Here is a 12,915-nt window from a genome sequence, read left to right as displayed (position 1 = left end):
ACCGCCCGTGTGGAATGTGCCGTGATACCGGCCGGAATAGGAGAATTGTTTAGGCGGTAGGCGTCATGGATGGTGGACCTGATCCACCTGGCAAGGGTAGCTTTTGAAGCCGGTAAACCCCTACAAATGCCTTCTGGAACAAGGAAAAAAAAAGGAATCAGACTTCCGGAAGGGTGGAGTCCTAGACACACACGTACGCAATGCCCTGGCAAGGTCAAGCGTATGCCGGGCCCTCTGCACTCTATGAACCGGAGCCGGGCAAAGGGTCGGTAATGAGATGCCCTCATTGAGGTGGAAATCAGACACAACCTTTGGAAGGAAGGATGGAACTGTACGGAGAACCACCTTGTCCTGGTGGAAGAATAGGAAAAGCTGTTTGCAGGAGAGCGCTGACAGCTCAGACACCCTGCGTAGCGAGGTGATTGCCACGAGGAAGACCACCTTTTGTGATAAAACTCGAAGTGGAACTTCCTTAAGAGGTTGAAAAAAAGGAGGTGCCTGTAGAGCAGTTAGGACCAAATTAAGGTCCCACGTATCCAGTGGACGTCTGTAAGGAGGGACCAATCTGGAGACTCCCTGAAGAAACGTCCTGACTTGAGGTTTGTTAGCAATACGCTTCTGAAAGAGCACTGAAAGCGCTGACACCTGACCCTTAAGCGATCCTAAGGATAGGCCGGCGTCCAGACCTGATTAAAGGAAACCATGAACTTTCGGAAGAGAGTAAGGGAACGGAATTCGGCCGCGAGAGTCGCACCGAGTAAAATACGTTTTCCAGGTACGATAATAAACTTTGGCGAAAGCTGGTTTCCGTGCCCTGATCATGGTTCTAATGACGTCTGGAGCAGACCCTGCCTGGGTTAAAACCCAGGTTTCAAGGACCACGCCGTCAAATTGAGAGTCCCTAAATTCTGGTGGTAGAACAGGCCTTGAGACAGGGGATTGGGACGGTCTGGAAGACACCAAGGGGTGTCTGCTGTAATGCTGAAGGATGTCGGCGTACCATGTACGTCTGGGCCAGTCCGGCGCAATTAGGATGGTCAGAACTCCTTCCTGTTTGATCTTCCTCATGACTCTGGCCATCAGGGGAAGAGGTGGGAAAATGTACAGAAGCTGGAACTGAGTCCAGTCCTGAACCAGGGCATCCGTCCCGAGCAACCTCGGACCGCGTGTCCTTGCCATGAAAATGGAGACCTTGGCATTGAGATGAGATGCGATTAGGTCCACGTCCGGAGTCCCCCAGCGATAACAGATCCGACGAAAGATTTTTGGAATGGAGAGACCACCCCCGAGTCCATTTCCTGTCTGATGAGGTAGTCGGCTTCCCAGTTGTCCACACCCGGACTGTGGACCAGTGAGAGTACTGATTTCTTGTTTTCTGCCCAGCGAAGGAGACGCGCCACATCTCTCATTGCCTGGGCACTGCGAGTCCCACCTTGGTGGTTCACATATGCCACTGCCGTGGCATTGCTCGACTGCACTCTGATGTGAGAGGCCTTCAGCAGATGGCAAAAAAAATTTTTTTAGCGCCAGGAAGATAGCTCGAATCTCCAGAATGTTGATGGGCATGGTCGCTTCTATTGGAGACCACGTGCCCTGTGAAGTAGGTGCACTGCACCCCATCCTGTTAGACTCGCATCGGTGGTCAGGACTTTCCATTGACTGGGAAGAAAGAATTTTCCTTTGGCCAGTACGGGTGGTTTGAGCCACCAGTACGGTGATTTCCTGGTTGACTCAGTCAGTCGGAACTCCCTTTCGAGGGAGAAAAGGGTTCCTGTCCTAGGATCTGAGAATGGCTAGTTGAAGAGGTCTGAGGTGGAACTGGTCAAATGGTACCACCTTCATTGCTGCTGCCATCCTGCTAAGGAGTCTCCTGGCAAACCGAAGAGATCGGCAAGGTATGAGTATTAACATGCGAAGTGCACCGCGGATAGCTTGTACCTTGTCCTTGGGAAGGTGTACCAGACCCCTGGAGGTATCAAATAGGATCCCTAGGAAGATCAGTGACTGACTCGGGAGTAGTTGACGACTTCTTAAAGTTGACTAGCCAGCCTAGACGAGTTAGTGTGTCGATCGTGATCGAGACGCTGTCTTCGCAGTCTTTGACAGAAGGTGCCTTGATGAGTAGATCATCGAGACATGGGAGGACCACTATGCCTCTGGAGTGTAGGACATCCATGGTGGCTGCCATAACCTTGGTGAATGTTCTGGGAGCCGTGACCAATCCGAAAGACAAAGCCACGAACTGGTACTGATTCTGCCCTATTGTGAACCTGAGAGATCTTTGATGAGCAGGCGCAGTAGGGATGTGCAGGTATGCCTCTTGTATGTCTATGGAGGCGAGATATTCTCCCTGTTCCATAGCCGCAATGATGGATCGAAGGGACTCCATGCGAAACTGCCGAACTCTTACAAACTTTTTGAGTTGCGTTAGGTCCAGGAATTGGCCGAACGCTGCCTCCTTTCTTTGGGAACCACGAATAGGTTGTAGTAGAGTCCTTGGAATCTCTCGTTTTCGGGAACCCGTATTATGACTCCTGCTTGAAGGAGAGAGAGACACTATTTCCTTGACCCACCTGTCCTCTGTAATAGGCAGCCAGACTTGCTGAAAAATTAAAAATCGACCGCCTACAGGTGGGGTGTCTTCTGTATTTCGTGAGTCATGACGAGGAGAAATTCTGGAATTTCCCTCCTTTGGGCTTTGCCTGGCCTGATGTTGACCGCCAATTCTTGTCCGTCCTCTGTGCTGTCCTTTGGTTGTCCCTGTGAGGAGGAACGGTTGTAATTCCGTGAAGGACGTGAAGCGGCCTAGCCTGAGGAGTTCTGAAAAGACCGGAACTTAGCCTGGTTACGTCGCTTAAACGTACGTTTAGGTTGCGGTTGGGGAAGAAAGGTACTCTTACCCCCTGTGGCATTGGAAATCATCTTGTCTATTTTTTTCCCCGAAAAAAATCTCCCACTGACGTACGGGAGATCCGTAAGAGGCTTGTTTGAAGACGTGTCCGCTTCCCATTCTCACAGCCAGAGGATACGTCTGATTGTAATTACATTCGCTGCTATACCTGCTACGCCTCTTGCAGAATCAAAAGCTGCAAGGCGTATGTAATCTGCCACCACCGCTATCTGAACTAGTTGATCGAACATCTGAGGAGCAGACTTTTGGAGGCTCTCCTGCAATCTTTTGACCCATGCCAGAATGGCAGTGGCTGCCCACGTTGAGGTGACCGCGGGAGCCAGGGAGGCTCCTGAAGCCTCTAAAAATTGAACGAGCCATGCGCTCAACCTGCCAATCTGCTGTATCCTTCAGGGTTGAGCTATCTGGCAGTGAGAGGAGAGACTGTGCTGCAAGCTTAGAGATAGGGGGATCGATTTCTGGTGGAACTGTCCACTTCTTGGTCTTTTTGAGAAAAAAGAGAGTATCTAGCCCTTTTTTACGGTTTTATTTACGGTTGGCGAATTTTTTGGCAGGTTGCGAAAAAAGCTTATCAAGGATGTCCTGAAAGCTTGGGTGATCAGAAAAAAACTTTAGGGACTTCAGGGACCCCTCAAAACAGATTTTATGTTTTGGGGTTTTTTGGGGAGCATCGGATAAAACCAGCACCCGATGAATAGAAGTGATAATGTCCTCAACTAGCGCTGTATTGCTAGGAGGACAAGGAGCCTGAGACTCCTATGTTTCCTTTTCTGATTCGGAGTCACAGATGCCCTCTGAATCCTGCGCATCGCTGAGGCGTTGCCTGGAGGGAAATCTGGACCGCCGCTTTTCCATGCCCGAAGATCTCTGTGGAGATCTGCTGCGCCCGTCTTTGGAACGAGACGGTCTAGGAGACCTAGAATTACGGTGTCTCTGCGTAGAGCGGGACGACTGTAAGCCATGGGAGGACGTAGCTGAACGTGACCTATGGAGCCGTTCACTACTAGCATTGCCAGGGACTGCCTGTCCGCTTATAGCTGGGATATGACCCTGCATAGCCTGAAGCAATGTGGAAGTCAGCGTATCTATGGACTGTGACATAGATGCGGCCCATACCGGCATGTCAGTGGAGTTGAAACAGTGACAGGAGCCTCTTGGGGCACTGACCCAGCATTTTGGGAACAACTCTAGCAGTACGGTGCATGTTGCCACTGGGAAGATTGGCTTTACAGGCTGAACAGACTGCATAACAGCAGATAAACCTTCCTTCTTTCGGACCTGGAGACCGACATAGTGCACTGAGTGCCGGCAGGTTATTCTGACCAAAAACCTTACTGGGGTGGCTATGCAGAGGAGCGCTATAGGGAACCTATAGGGAGTCTGCGTCCACAGCAGGATAATATCCTGCTGTGCCTTACCCCACCGGTGTGCTCCTAGATCCGGCGCCAGCAGAAAAACTTCGGTTCTGCGCCCCCTGGAGACTGTGCAGCGTTCTTGAGTAATATAGCAGCGCTGCTTTTTTTTTTTTTTTTTTTTTTTTTTCTTCTTCTTTCCCTGAGGTAAAGAGGTGGGAGGGAGGAGGGGCGGAGAGCAGAAAAAGGGAGCGCAGCCAGGCAAAACCGCGCCTTCCTGGTTCGATCCGCTCCCTGTATGACGCTGTGCAGCGTCATTATCATCATCCAGGGGGGCGGGCCGGGGGTGGTAACAAGGGCGGTGGCTTCGGCTTAGGCCGAAGCCGCGGTCTAAAGTACAAAATCCTGACCGGGAAGGGCTCCAGAGCGGCGCGGTAGTCCGGAGGGGGGCAGAAAACGAACCAAAACCCCCCCCGGATGAGTGCCATATCGCCCGGACGCCCCTATATACGCAGCGCAGCCCTGTGAAGGGTCTTTTTGACCCCTTTAGAGGGCTGACGCTGCCGCAGGGACAGGAATCCCTGTATACTGTGGCCCAAATATGACAGCCCCTGGCCCCATAGCAGACCACAGCAGTGCTGGGGCTACAATAAAGTTAGCGCTGCGAACGCAGCTCCTACCTGCGGTGTCTCAACCTAACATCCCTAGAGGGGGTTAGGGAGGGCGCTTCACCGCCATCAGGAGGAATTCTTCCTCACCTCAGCTTCAACCCAAAAGGCCCAGGGCCTGGGGAGGGAGGGGGGTTCTCGACCTTGAACCATGCACCCGAAGGGCTGGGGAGGGAGCGACATGGGGAAGAGCCATCTCTACCTCAACCGGGTACCGCTAAAAAGAGGACCGAGGAGGGAGCCATGCCGGGAGTCTCAGAGAGACCCTCTTTTCTTCATCTGTGTCAAGAAGAATCTTCTTATGGTGGGCCTCCTTGCGACACTAAGCAAAAACTGAGGTAAGGCGGATGCCTCCCAGGGGTGTATGCTGTGGAGGAGGAGCCAGAGCCAAATCTTTTTCAGATTAAGCATAGTGTCGCCTCCTAGTGGACGGAAAGCATAACACCCAAGGTCTTGTGTCCCCCAATGAGGCGACAGAGTAAGAGGGCGGTCACACCCAGTCTGACCTATGCTTTTACTAGGCCAGACTGGCCTATTATTATTATTACTTTTATGCATTATTTGCAGTTTATTTTTTACTTTTTATTTCAGGATATTTGCGTTTATTGCTTTTTGTTTTCTCTGGTTAATGGTCATGTGTTAATATGCATACACATTAATTTACTTTCTCAGTTTAGTCTCCATTTTTTTATTCATCTAAGTGTCAGCAGATGTAAAAATAGATAAAAGGCAGAGAAGTACCAGGCCCCCATGCTATTTTAGACTGTAAGCTTGCGAGCAGGGCCCTCATTCCTCTTGGTATCTGTTATGATCTATGTGATTATTGTTATGCTGTAATGTCTATCGTCTGTACAAATCCCCTCTGAAATGTAAAGTGCTGCGGAATATGTCAGCGCTATAGAAATAAAATTTATTATTACATGTACTATTACTATTTATTTATTTACTTACTACAGGGTATTTGCCTAATTTGTTTTTGTCTTAGGCTTGATCTCTGACTGGAGTAAGATTGGTGGCGCAGCACACAGAGGTGCACACCACTCGCTTTTGATTTACTAAGATGCCAGTGCTTCTTATTGAATCAGGAGTGTCTGACTCCAACATGCCCCTTCATCAAGATTGGTATGAAAATTGATAAATCAGGTCAATTGGGTAAAAACTCAAGGAATCATAAGCGTCACTGGCTGTGAGAGACGTCAAAATGTAGCATCTGTCACCCACAGGCTATATAATAACATTTATTTAAATGATAATTCATTAACTTTTCAATGACTGTATCCGGTAAACGGATGCCATTTTAGACTATGAAGTTTACAAGGTAAATTTTCGGCAAGCACTGTGACAGCAGGAAGCCAAACCTGAACGGTGTGTAATAAATTTGGCTATGTTTCTTGGTTTGAGCGGTCATTACATGACCCCAAGAATGCGATCTGCATACTTGCGGACATGTGCCAACTATCTTCTCTCAGGGTTATTAATATTCATTGGGAGAAACAGGAAAGACGATAATCTGCACATTATCGCATCGTTACACCGATGCCTCTACCTTGTGCCAGTGATTACACTGGCTACCCATCCACTCCAGAATTCAGTATAAACTTATTACCCTCACTCACAAAGCCCTCCATGGCTCAGCACCACCCTACATCTCCTCCCTTGTTTCAGTATACCACCCTACTCGCGCCCTCCGTTCTGCTGATGACCTGAGGTTAGTATCCTCAATAATCAGAACCTCCCACTCCCGTCTCCAAGACTTTACACGTGTTGCGCCAATTCTTTGGAATGCACTTCCCAGGTCAATATGATTAGTCCCCAATCCCCACAATTTCAATCGTGCCCTGAAAACGCATTTATTCAGACTGGCCTACCGCCTCAACACATTAACCTAACTATCCCTAGGTGGCCCACTCAAAAGTTTTACCATAACCAGGTTCCCCGCATCATGTTCCCACATGCTTTATGCATCCATTAGCCCTCTGTGTCTGTACTGTTACACACTTAACATTATGGCTGGTCCAAACAATCAGGGCAACTGTTACCACCCACCTTTCAAGTCTACCTCTTTCCTCATAGATTGTAAGCTTGCGAGCAGGGCCCTCATTCCTCTTGGTATCTGTTATGATCTATGTGACTATTGTTATGCTGTAATGTCTATTGTCTGTACAAATCCCCTCCAAAATGTAATGTGCTGCGGAATATGTTGGCGCTATAGAAATAAAATTTATTATTATAAGTGTATAAAACATAAAATTGGGGTCTTGTTATGACTGCTCGAACTGAAGCCAAGTCCTAAAAGTGGGTATATTGCACACTGTTAGCATTCAGCATTCTACATTGGTTGGCAAAAATGTGTCCTTTACTGGAAAACCACTTTAACATATTTATCACCCAGAGGCTATGGTTGCATCCATTTAAAGAAAAAGATGATGAAGTATTCATTAAACAGATGGCTGTGGCTGATGCCATAGAGTAGCAGCTTTGACCCATACGCTGTTCAGATATTATTTTAAACGTGCATGAGGATAGTATACTTTTCAGCTTTAGCAGTATGCTTACCCAACCCAGCCAAACCAAGGCAAAATGGTGATTATGGATGCGTTGAGCATGTATGACGTGCAATGCAGACACATTCCAACAATTATATTTTACCCAGATTAAACTTGTTCTTTTCATCCAGTAACTTTGAATACGTGTTGATGAAATCCAGATAATTCTTTGGAGTGACGTAGTTACTTCTTCTTAATTTCTGCTGGAATTTTTTACTAAATTGTCCAACTGAATCATGAACCATAACAACATGACCAATGACAGGCTCCAAGTGCTGAGAAGAGATCATCTGGCTATCTCCTAGAGAATATAATAGAAACAGTTTATCTCTTAAAAGCTTTGCGGGATAAGTAAGAAATAAAATAAGGTGTGCAGAAAATGTTGGAGCTTCAGCGATGATTAGAATTAGAAATGACGGAGAAATGGAATACACTCACCTAAAAATGATTTAGCAACAGCATACAACGCTTGAGGTGGCCAAGGCAAAAACCAATCGATACCAGTGTTATTTACTAAGCCTAGACATGAAAGACGCAGGTTTTATTATTCAAAGGAGAAATAGTCTGCAATGACACAGAGATACGAGTGAATTCAACTGTACTATAAAAAAGTGTCTCCTTACCTGGGAAATTTCGGCATCTTGTCCTCAACGTATCACCCACAGGAGACATTCCAAGAACTATATGGAGATTGTTTGCGCTCTTGTTAACAAAGAACTGCCAAATGCTCTCTTTGGCAGGTCCCATGCCATGTTTTCCAGCTTCATCTCTGATTTGGTTTAGAATGGATTCCTTCTCGTCGTCTGGGAAAAGTGCTGGGACCATTCCTAAGAAATAATCAAATAATTTATAACCAGTACCCTTCCCAGATTGATGGATAGCAATAATGGCTTCTATACCATCATTGCTAGTGATCAGTGTGGCAGAAAGGGCCCCTGTCGAGTGTCCGGGCCAGAACCAAGGGGACCGTCATTTAGATTCCAGGGCAGGTTGTTTCCGGGGAACAGAGTTCAGGGCCGGACTGTTGAGACTGACAGATGGGCTGGGGGAGGAGCCGATATAAAAGGGGAGGAGAATGCTAGTCACAGGGAGTCAGCAGAACGGGGAAGAAGGAGCAGGAGACCGTGGGAGTGTGTGAGAGCCAGAGCGACGTACAGAGGCCAGAGAGGAGGACAGAAGCAAGAGGGACACTTACTCTGGAAAGCAGAGGGACGGCGCCGAGTCGGCCGTCCGAGAACCGCTGCTCCGCTTCAAACCACGGCCTGCCCGTGGACACCTGCAGCCGCTACACTCCAGCCCACGGCTGTGGCCTGCCCGCGGTCATCTGCGGCCGTTGCCGCCACACTCCAGCCCGCGGCTGCGGCTTGCCCGCGGTCACCAGCGGCCGTTGCCGCCACACTCCAGCCTTGCGGCTGCGGCCTGCCCGCGGTCACCCGCGGCCGTTGCCACCTCACTCCAGCCCGCGGCTGCGGTCTACCCCTCGCCGCCCGCAGCCACCCCGCTCCCGAACGCGGCTGCGGCCAGTTCATTGCAGACGGCAGCCACTAGTTCCCCGCTCCAGTCCGTGGCAAGAGTCAGGCCGTCGCCCGCCGCGGACTCCCTGTTACAGCCGCTAGCTGCGCCGGTGGCTTACCAACCGCCACCCCGCTTCGCGGCCACTGACCCCCGTCCGGGGATTGCGGCCCATCTGTCCAAGAACTCTTCCGAGGCCTGTTGTGCCCCTGCTTCGCCTGGGTGTCGGAACGCTCGAAGACTACGCCAGATCTTCAGCAGCTGGGCCCAGCAGCTGCTACGCCGAAGAACCATCGTCCAGGACGCCGAGGACATCAGGACGGATAAGTGACATTATATAATTATATAATTAAGGACCCGTAGATGGCCATACCGCGGCCCTATATTGACCGGCCTTTGCTGGGGTAGTCGTGTTCTTATATATCAGTGTTTGCTTGTGTTAAGTCCCTGTGAGGACAATTCCTGTTACCTGTTTGGTTGCTTAGACTAGTCCCTCTGATCTATACCTATAAAAAGTCCCGCGTACCTGCCGGTACCACATTATTAAATTTAATTGACTATCATTTCCTGACCACACCAAACCAGCAAACCGGCAAAAGTTCTGCTTTTATAGAGGTAATGAACAATTAATGATTTGATCAGCAGCACTTGGCTGCTATTTCATTTATTACTGGGTGCTGCAGTTCTGATAGACAGTTTTCTCTGCTGTGGTTCATTCAGAGCTCAGTTGTTGAGATGTGTATGACCCCACCCACAACACACAGTTTTCTATGTAAATTGTACATAGTGTACATAGTGAAAGAAAGTGACTAATCAGACGTGGGTGGACTAGGAAGCACTTGGACAGTTGTCCTGTAGTGATAATCTCTTGCTGATAAGACACTGATTGTATTTAATCAGCAAAACACAGACCAGTAAGTGACACATCACTGTAATCAAGGTCTCTGCTCCTAGATTACGGTTCTCTCAGATGTCATAGCAACAACCTGATGACAGATTCCCTTTAATTCCTATAGTAAGTGTGTACTTACATTTTCAAGTAATACTTCTGCATTTGGCCTAGCTTTTGCTAAATAAATAATGGCACAGTGTAATTTGTCCGTGTTGTTGTTCATCTGAGGTTGTATTTACCTCATTTTAGGGCCTTACAAGGATCAGATGTTTTTTTAATTACCGTATGTCCCGATAAGAAAAATCATAGAATTCAAAGAGGGTGTACTTAGTTTTTTTCGTGACTGCATATGTAGCCAAGTATACTGTTCCATAAAAGTTGGCAACTGCTTACCGGACGTTAGCATGTTATTAATAAGTTCCAGAAACCCTTCTTCTGCCACGTGTGCATCTGTAAACAAGAAAATCATCTTCTTGTTCTCCAAACCAAGCTTAATATAGAGATTCTTCAAATCTTCCCTGAAACTGTTCTCTCCGTATCCACGGCTTAGGACAATTTCAAAAACCTAATGGAAAGATAAGAATTCTTTACAATCTGATGCCTCTGAAAATAAACTGTAAACTTCTATAGAAATACTGTCAAACCTCATATCCAGCAGCAAATGCTGCAAGCCTAGCAAGTGACTGCTTTCCTGAGCCTCCGACACCAACCAACAGAGCGTGACCTCGATCCATTCTTATAATGCGGTGTATTCGAGTTAAATGCTCAAGTGCATCATCAAAAAGAACTAAGTTCATTTTGGTTTTACTTTCATTATATTCTTCCAGGATTTCCTAGTGGGGAAAAAAGACAGAAACATAAACTGTATTAGAAATGTGGGATCATATGTATCATACGTTTGACAAAAGCTGGAGCATCTTTTACCTGAATAAGAGCTTTAGCTGCATCATAATCTTGGATGTCTTCATATACTCGCGGCTCCCCCTCATTCATTGCTGTTCTGTAGTCCCCAAAAAGAATGGGGTCTCGCATTGCATTATCTAGGTCAGCTTTGAAGTGTTCTTCAATTAGACTTTGAATATGACCTTGTACCTGGAAAATGAAAAACAAACTTAAATAGGTCGTAATAAATGGGTAAAATTTATGGGTAAAAGCGTTTGTAAAAACAAGAAACTTTGCAATTTACCTCTTAGGCCGGGATTACACATGCGAGGAATACGCCCGAGTCTCGCATGTTAAAACCCGGCACTGCACCGGCACTCAGGAGTGGAGCGTGCGGCCGCATAGCAATACATGGAGCCGCACACTCCGATCCTGAGTGTCGGCGGCAGTGCCGAGTATTAACATGCGAGATTCGGCCGTATTCCTCACATGTGTAATCCCGGCCTTATTGGAAATCTTCTCAAGAACAGTACTTTTAAATTTACAAAGTACAGCTCGCTGTCATGCTTACCGGCTACCCTGCAGGCAAAGCCAGGTCTGTTACATAGCAAAGAAGCATGAGGTGCAAGCAGGCTCTAAGTTTTACAGCCTGAAACTGGCCATACAAGATCTGAGCAGCTTCAGTCCCTCTGCTCTTCTCCCATATTGGACAGGCAAAGCTGCCTCTACTTGCAGCCTGGGAGAAAGCACAGCTCGGACCAGTGGTGCCACAAAGCCAGTGATCTGAACTGTCAATCTTCAGTAGTGTACCACCCGCAGCAAAGCAGGAAGTCGGAGACTGGGATGTAAATTTACATCAAAGACCATGTCCCTGCCTTTGATACGGGCTCACAATAGGAGCCAACATCTTTCCCCACACATGATGACTGATTTAATCTGCCATCATGTGCTTTTAACAGCCGCAGGTGGAGCTGTGCTCCGGTTTGGCTGTTATCCAGTTAAATAATGTCAATCATGGACAGCGGGATTTAACATGCACCGACTGGAAGTGCGTCATTCATCCAGGCCATCGGCGTCCTTTTCATGTGATTGCAGGACGCCAATGGGTTATCATGACAGCAAGGGGTTTAATAAGAACCAAACGCCTGTCATTGCGATCGTCCTGTGTTAGGTATTCATAGAAGAGTGTGATTTCTGCTATACATAGCAAGGCTGATGCACAAGTGATCTGACAATTGCAGATTCATCATGAAAAAGAACACAAAAGTTCAAATCCCCCCACTTTTGCATCATTGAAAATAAAACAAGCTAAAAAAATACACAAATTTGGTATCGCTGCAATTGTAAAAGTCCAATCAATCAAAAAATAAAATAAATTAATATGACTGGTAAAGGCGTAGCGAGAAAAAAATAAATGAAAAATCCAGAATTAGGGTTTACTTGGCTGCCACAACATAGCAATAAAATGCAATAAGAGGAGAGCACAACATAGTACCTACCCCAAAATAGTATCAACAAAAATGTCAGCTCAGGGCACGAAAAATAAGCCATCACACAGCCCAATATCCTGAAAAATTAAAACGTTCTTGGAAAATGGCAACATACGGTATGCAAATTTGTTTTTTCTTTCAAATTTCCAAAATTTTTCACCACTTAACCCCCAAGGGTGGTTTGCACGTTCATGACCAGGCCAATTTTTACAATTCTGACCACTGTCCCTTTATGAGGTAATAACTCTGAAACGCTTCCATGGATCCCGGTGATTCTGACATTATTTTCTCGTGACATATTGTACTTCATGTTAGTGGTAAAATTTCATTCAAATAACTTGCGTTCATTTGAGAAAAAAATGGAAATTTGGTGAAAATTTTGAAAATTTTGCAATTTTCCAACTTTGAATTTTTATGCCCTTAAATTACAGAGATACGGCACACAAAAAACTTAATAAGTAACATTTCCCACATATTTACTTTACATCAGCACAATTTTGGAACCAAAATTTTTTTTTGTTAGAAAGTTAAGGGTTAAAAGTTGACCAGCGATTTCTCATTTTTGCAACACCATTTTATTTTTACGGACCACATCACATTTGAAGGCACTTTGAGGGGTCTATATGATAGAAAATACCCAAAAGTGACACCATTCTAAAAAC

General features: G+C 46.8%; 1 protein-coding gene across 1 annotated transcript in view; it reads right to left on the bottom strand.

Moving 5' to 3' along the window:
* Positions 1-12,915, bottom strand: part of DNAH10 (dynein axonemal heavy chain 10) — a 309,396-nt gene that overhangs the window by 92,749 nt on the left and 203,732 nt on the right. The window contains exons 50-55 of the mRNA XM_073586115.1: positions 10,806-10,973; positions 10,526-10,714; positions 10,275-10,446; positions 8,101-8,304; positions 7,916-7,996; positions 7,581-7,778 (exon numbers count right to left, since the gene is read on the bottom strand). Coding sequence (XP_073442216.1) covers positions 7,581-7,778; positions 7,916-7,996; positions 8,101-8,304; positions 10,275-10,446; positions 10,526-10,714; positions 10,806-10,973 — 1,012 coding nt within the window. The remainder of the gene's footprint in view (positions 1-7,580; positions 7,779-7,915; positions 7,997-8,100; positions 8,305-10,274; positions 10,447-10,525; positions 10,715-10,805; positions 10,974-12,915) is intronic.

Source organism: Dendrobates tinctorius, unplaced genomic scaffold, assembly GCF_039654945.1.
Source record: "Dendrobates tinctorius isolate UK_male_01 unplaced genomic scaffold, ASM3965494v1 ptg000090l, whole genome shotgun sequence".
In the NCBI taxonomy this organism is placed as follows: Eukaryota; Metazoa; Chordata; class Amphibia; order Anura; family Dendrobatidae; genus Dendrobates; species Dendrobates tinctorius.
The sequence above is the reverse complement of the archived record's forward strand: the minus strand, read 5'-3'. Positions and strand labels throughout refer to the sequence as shown.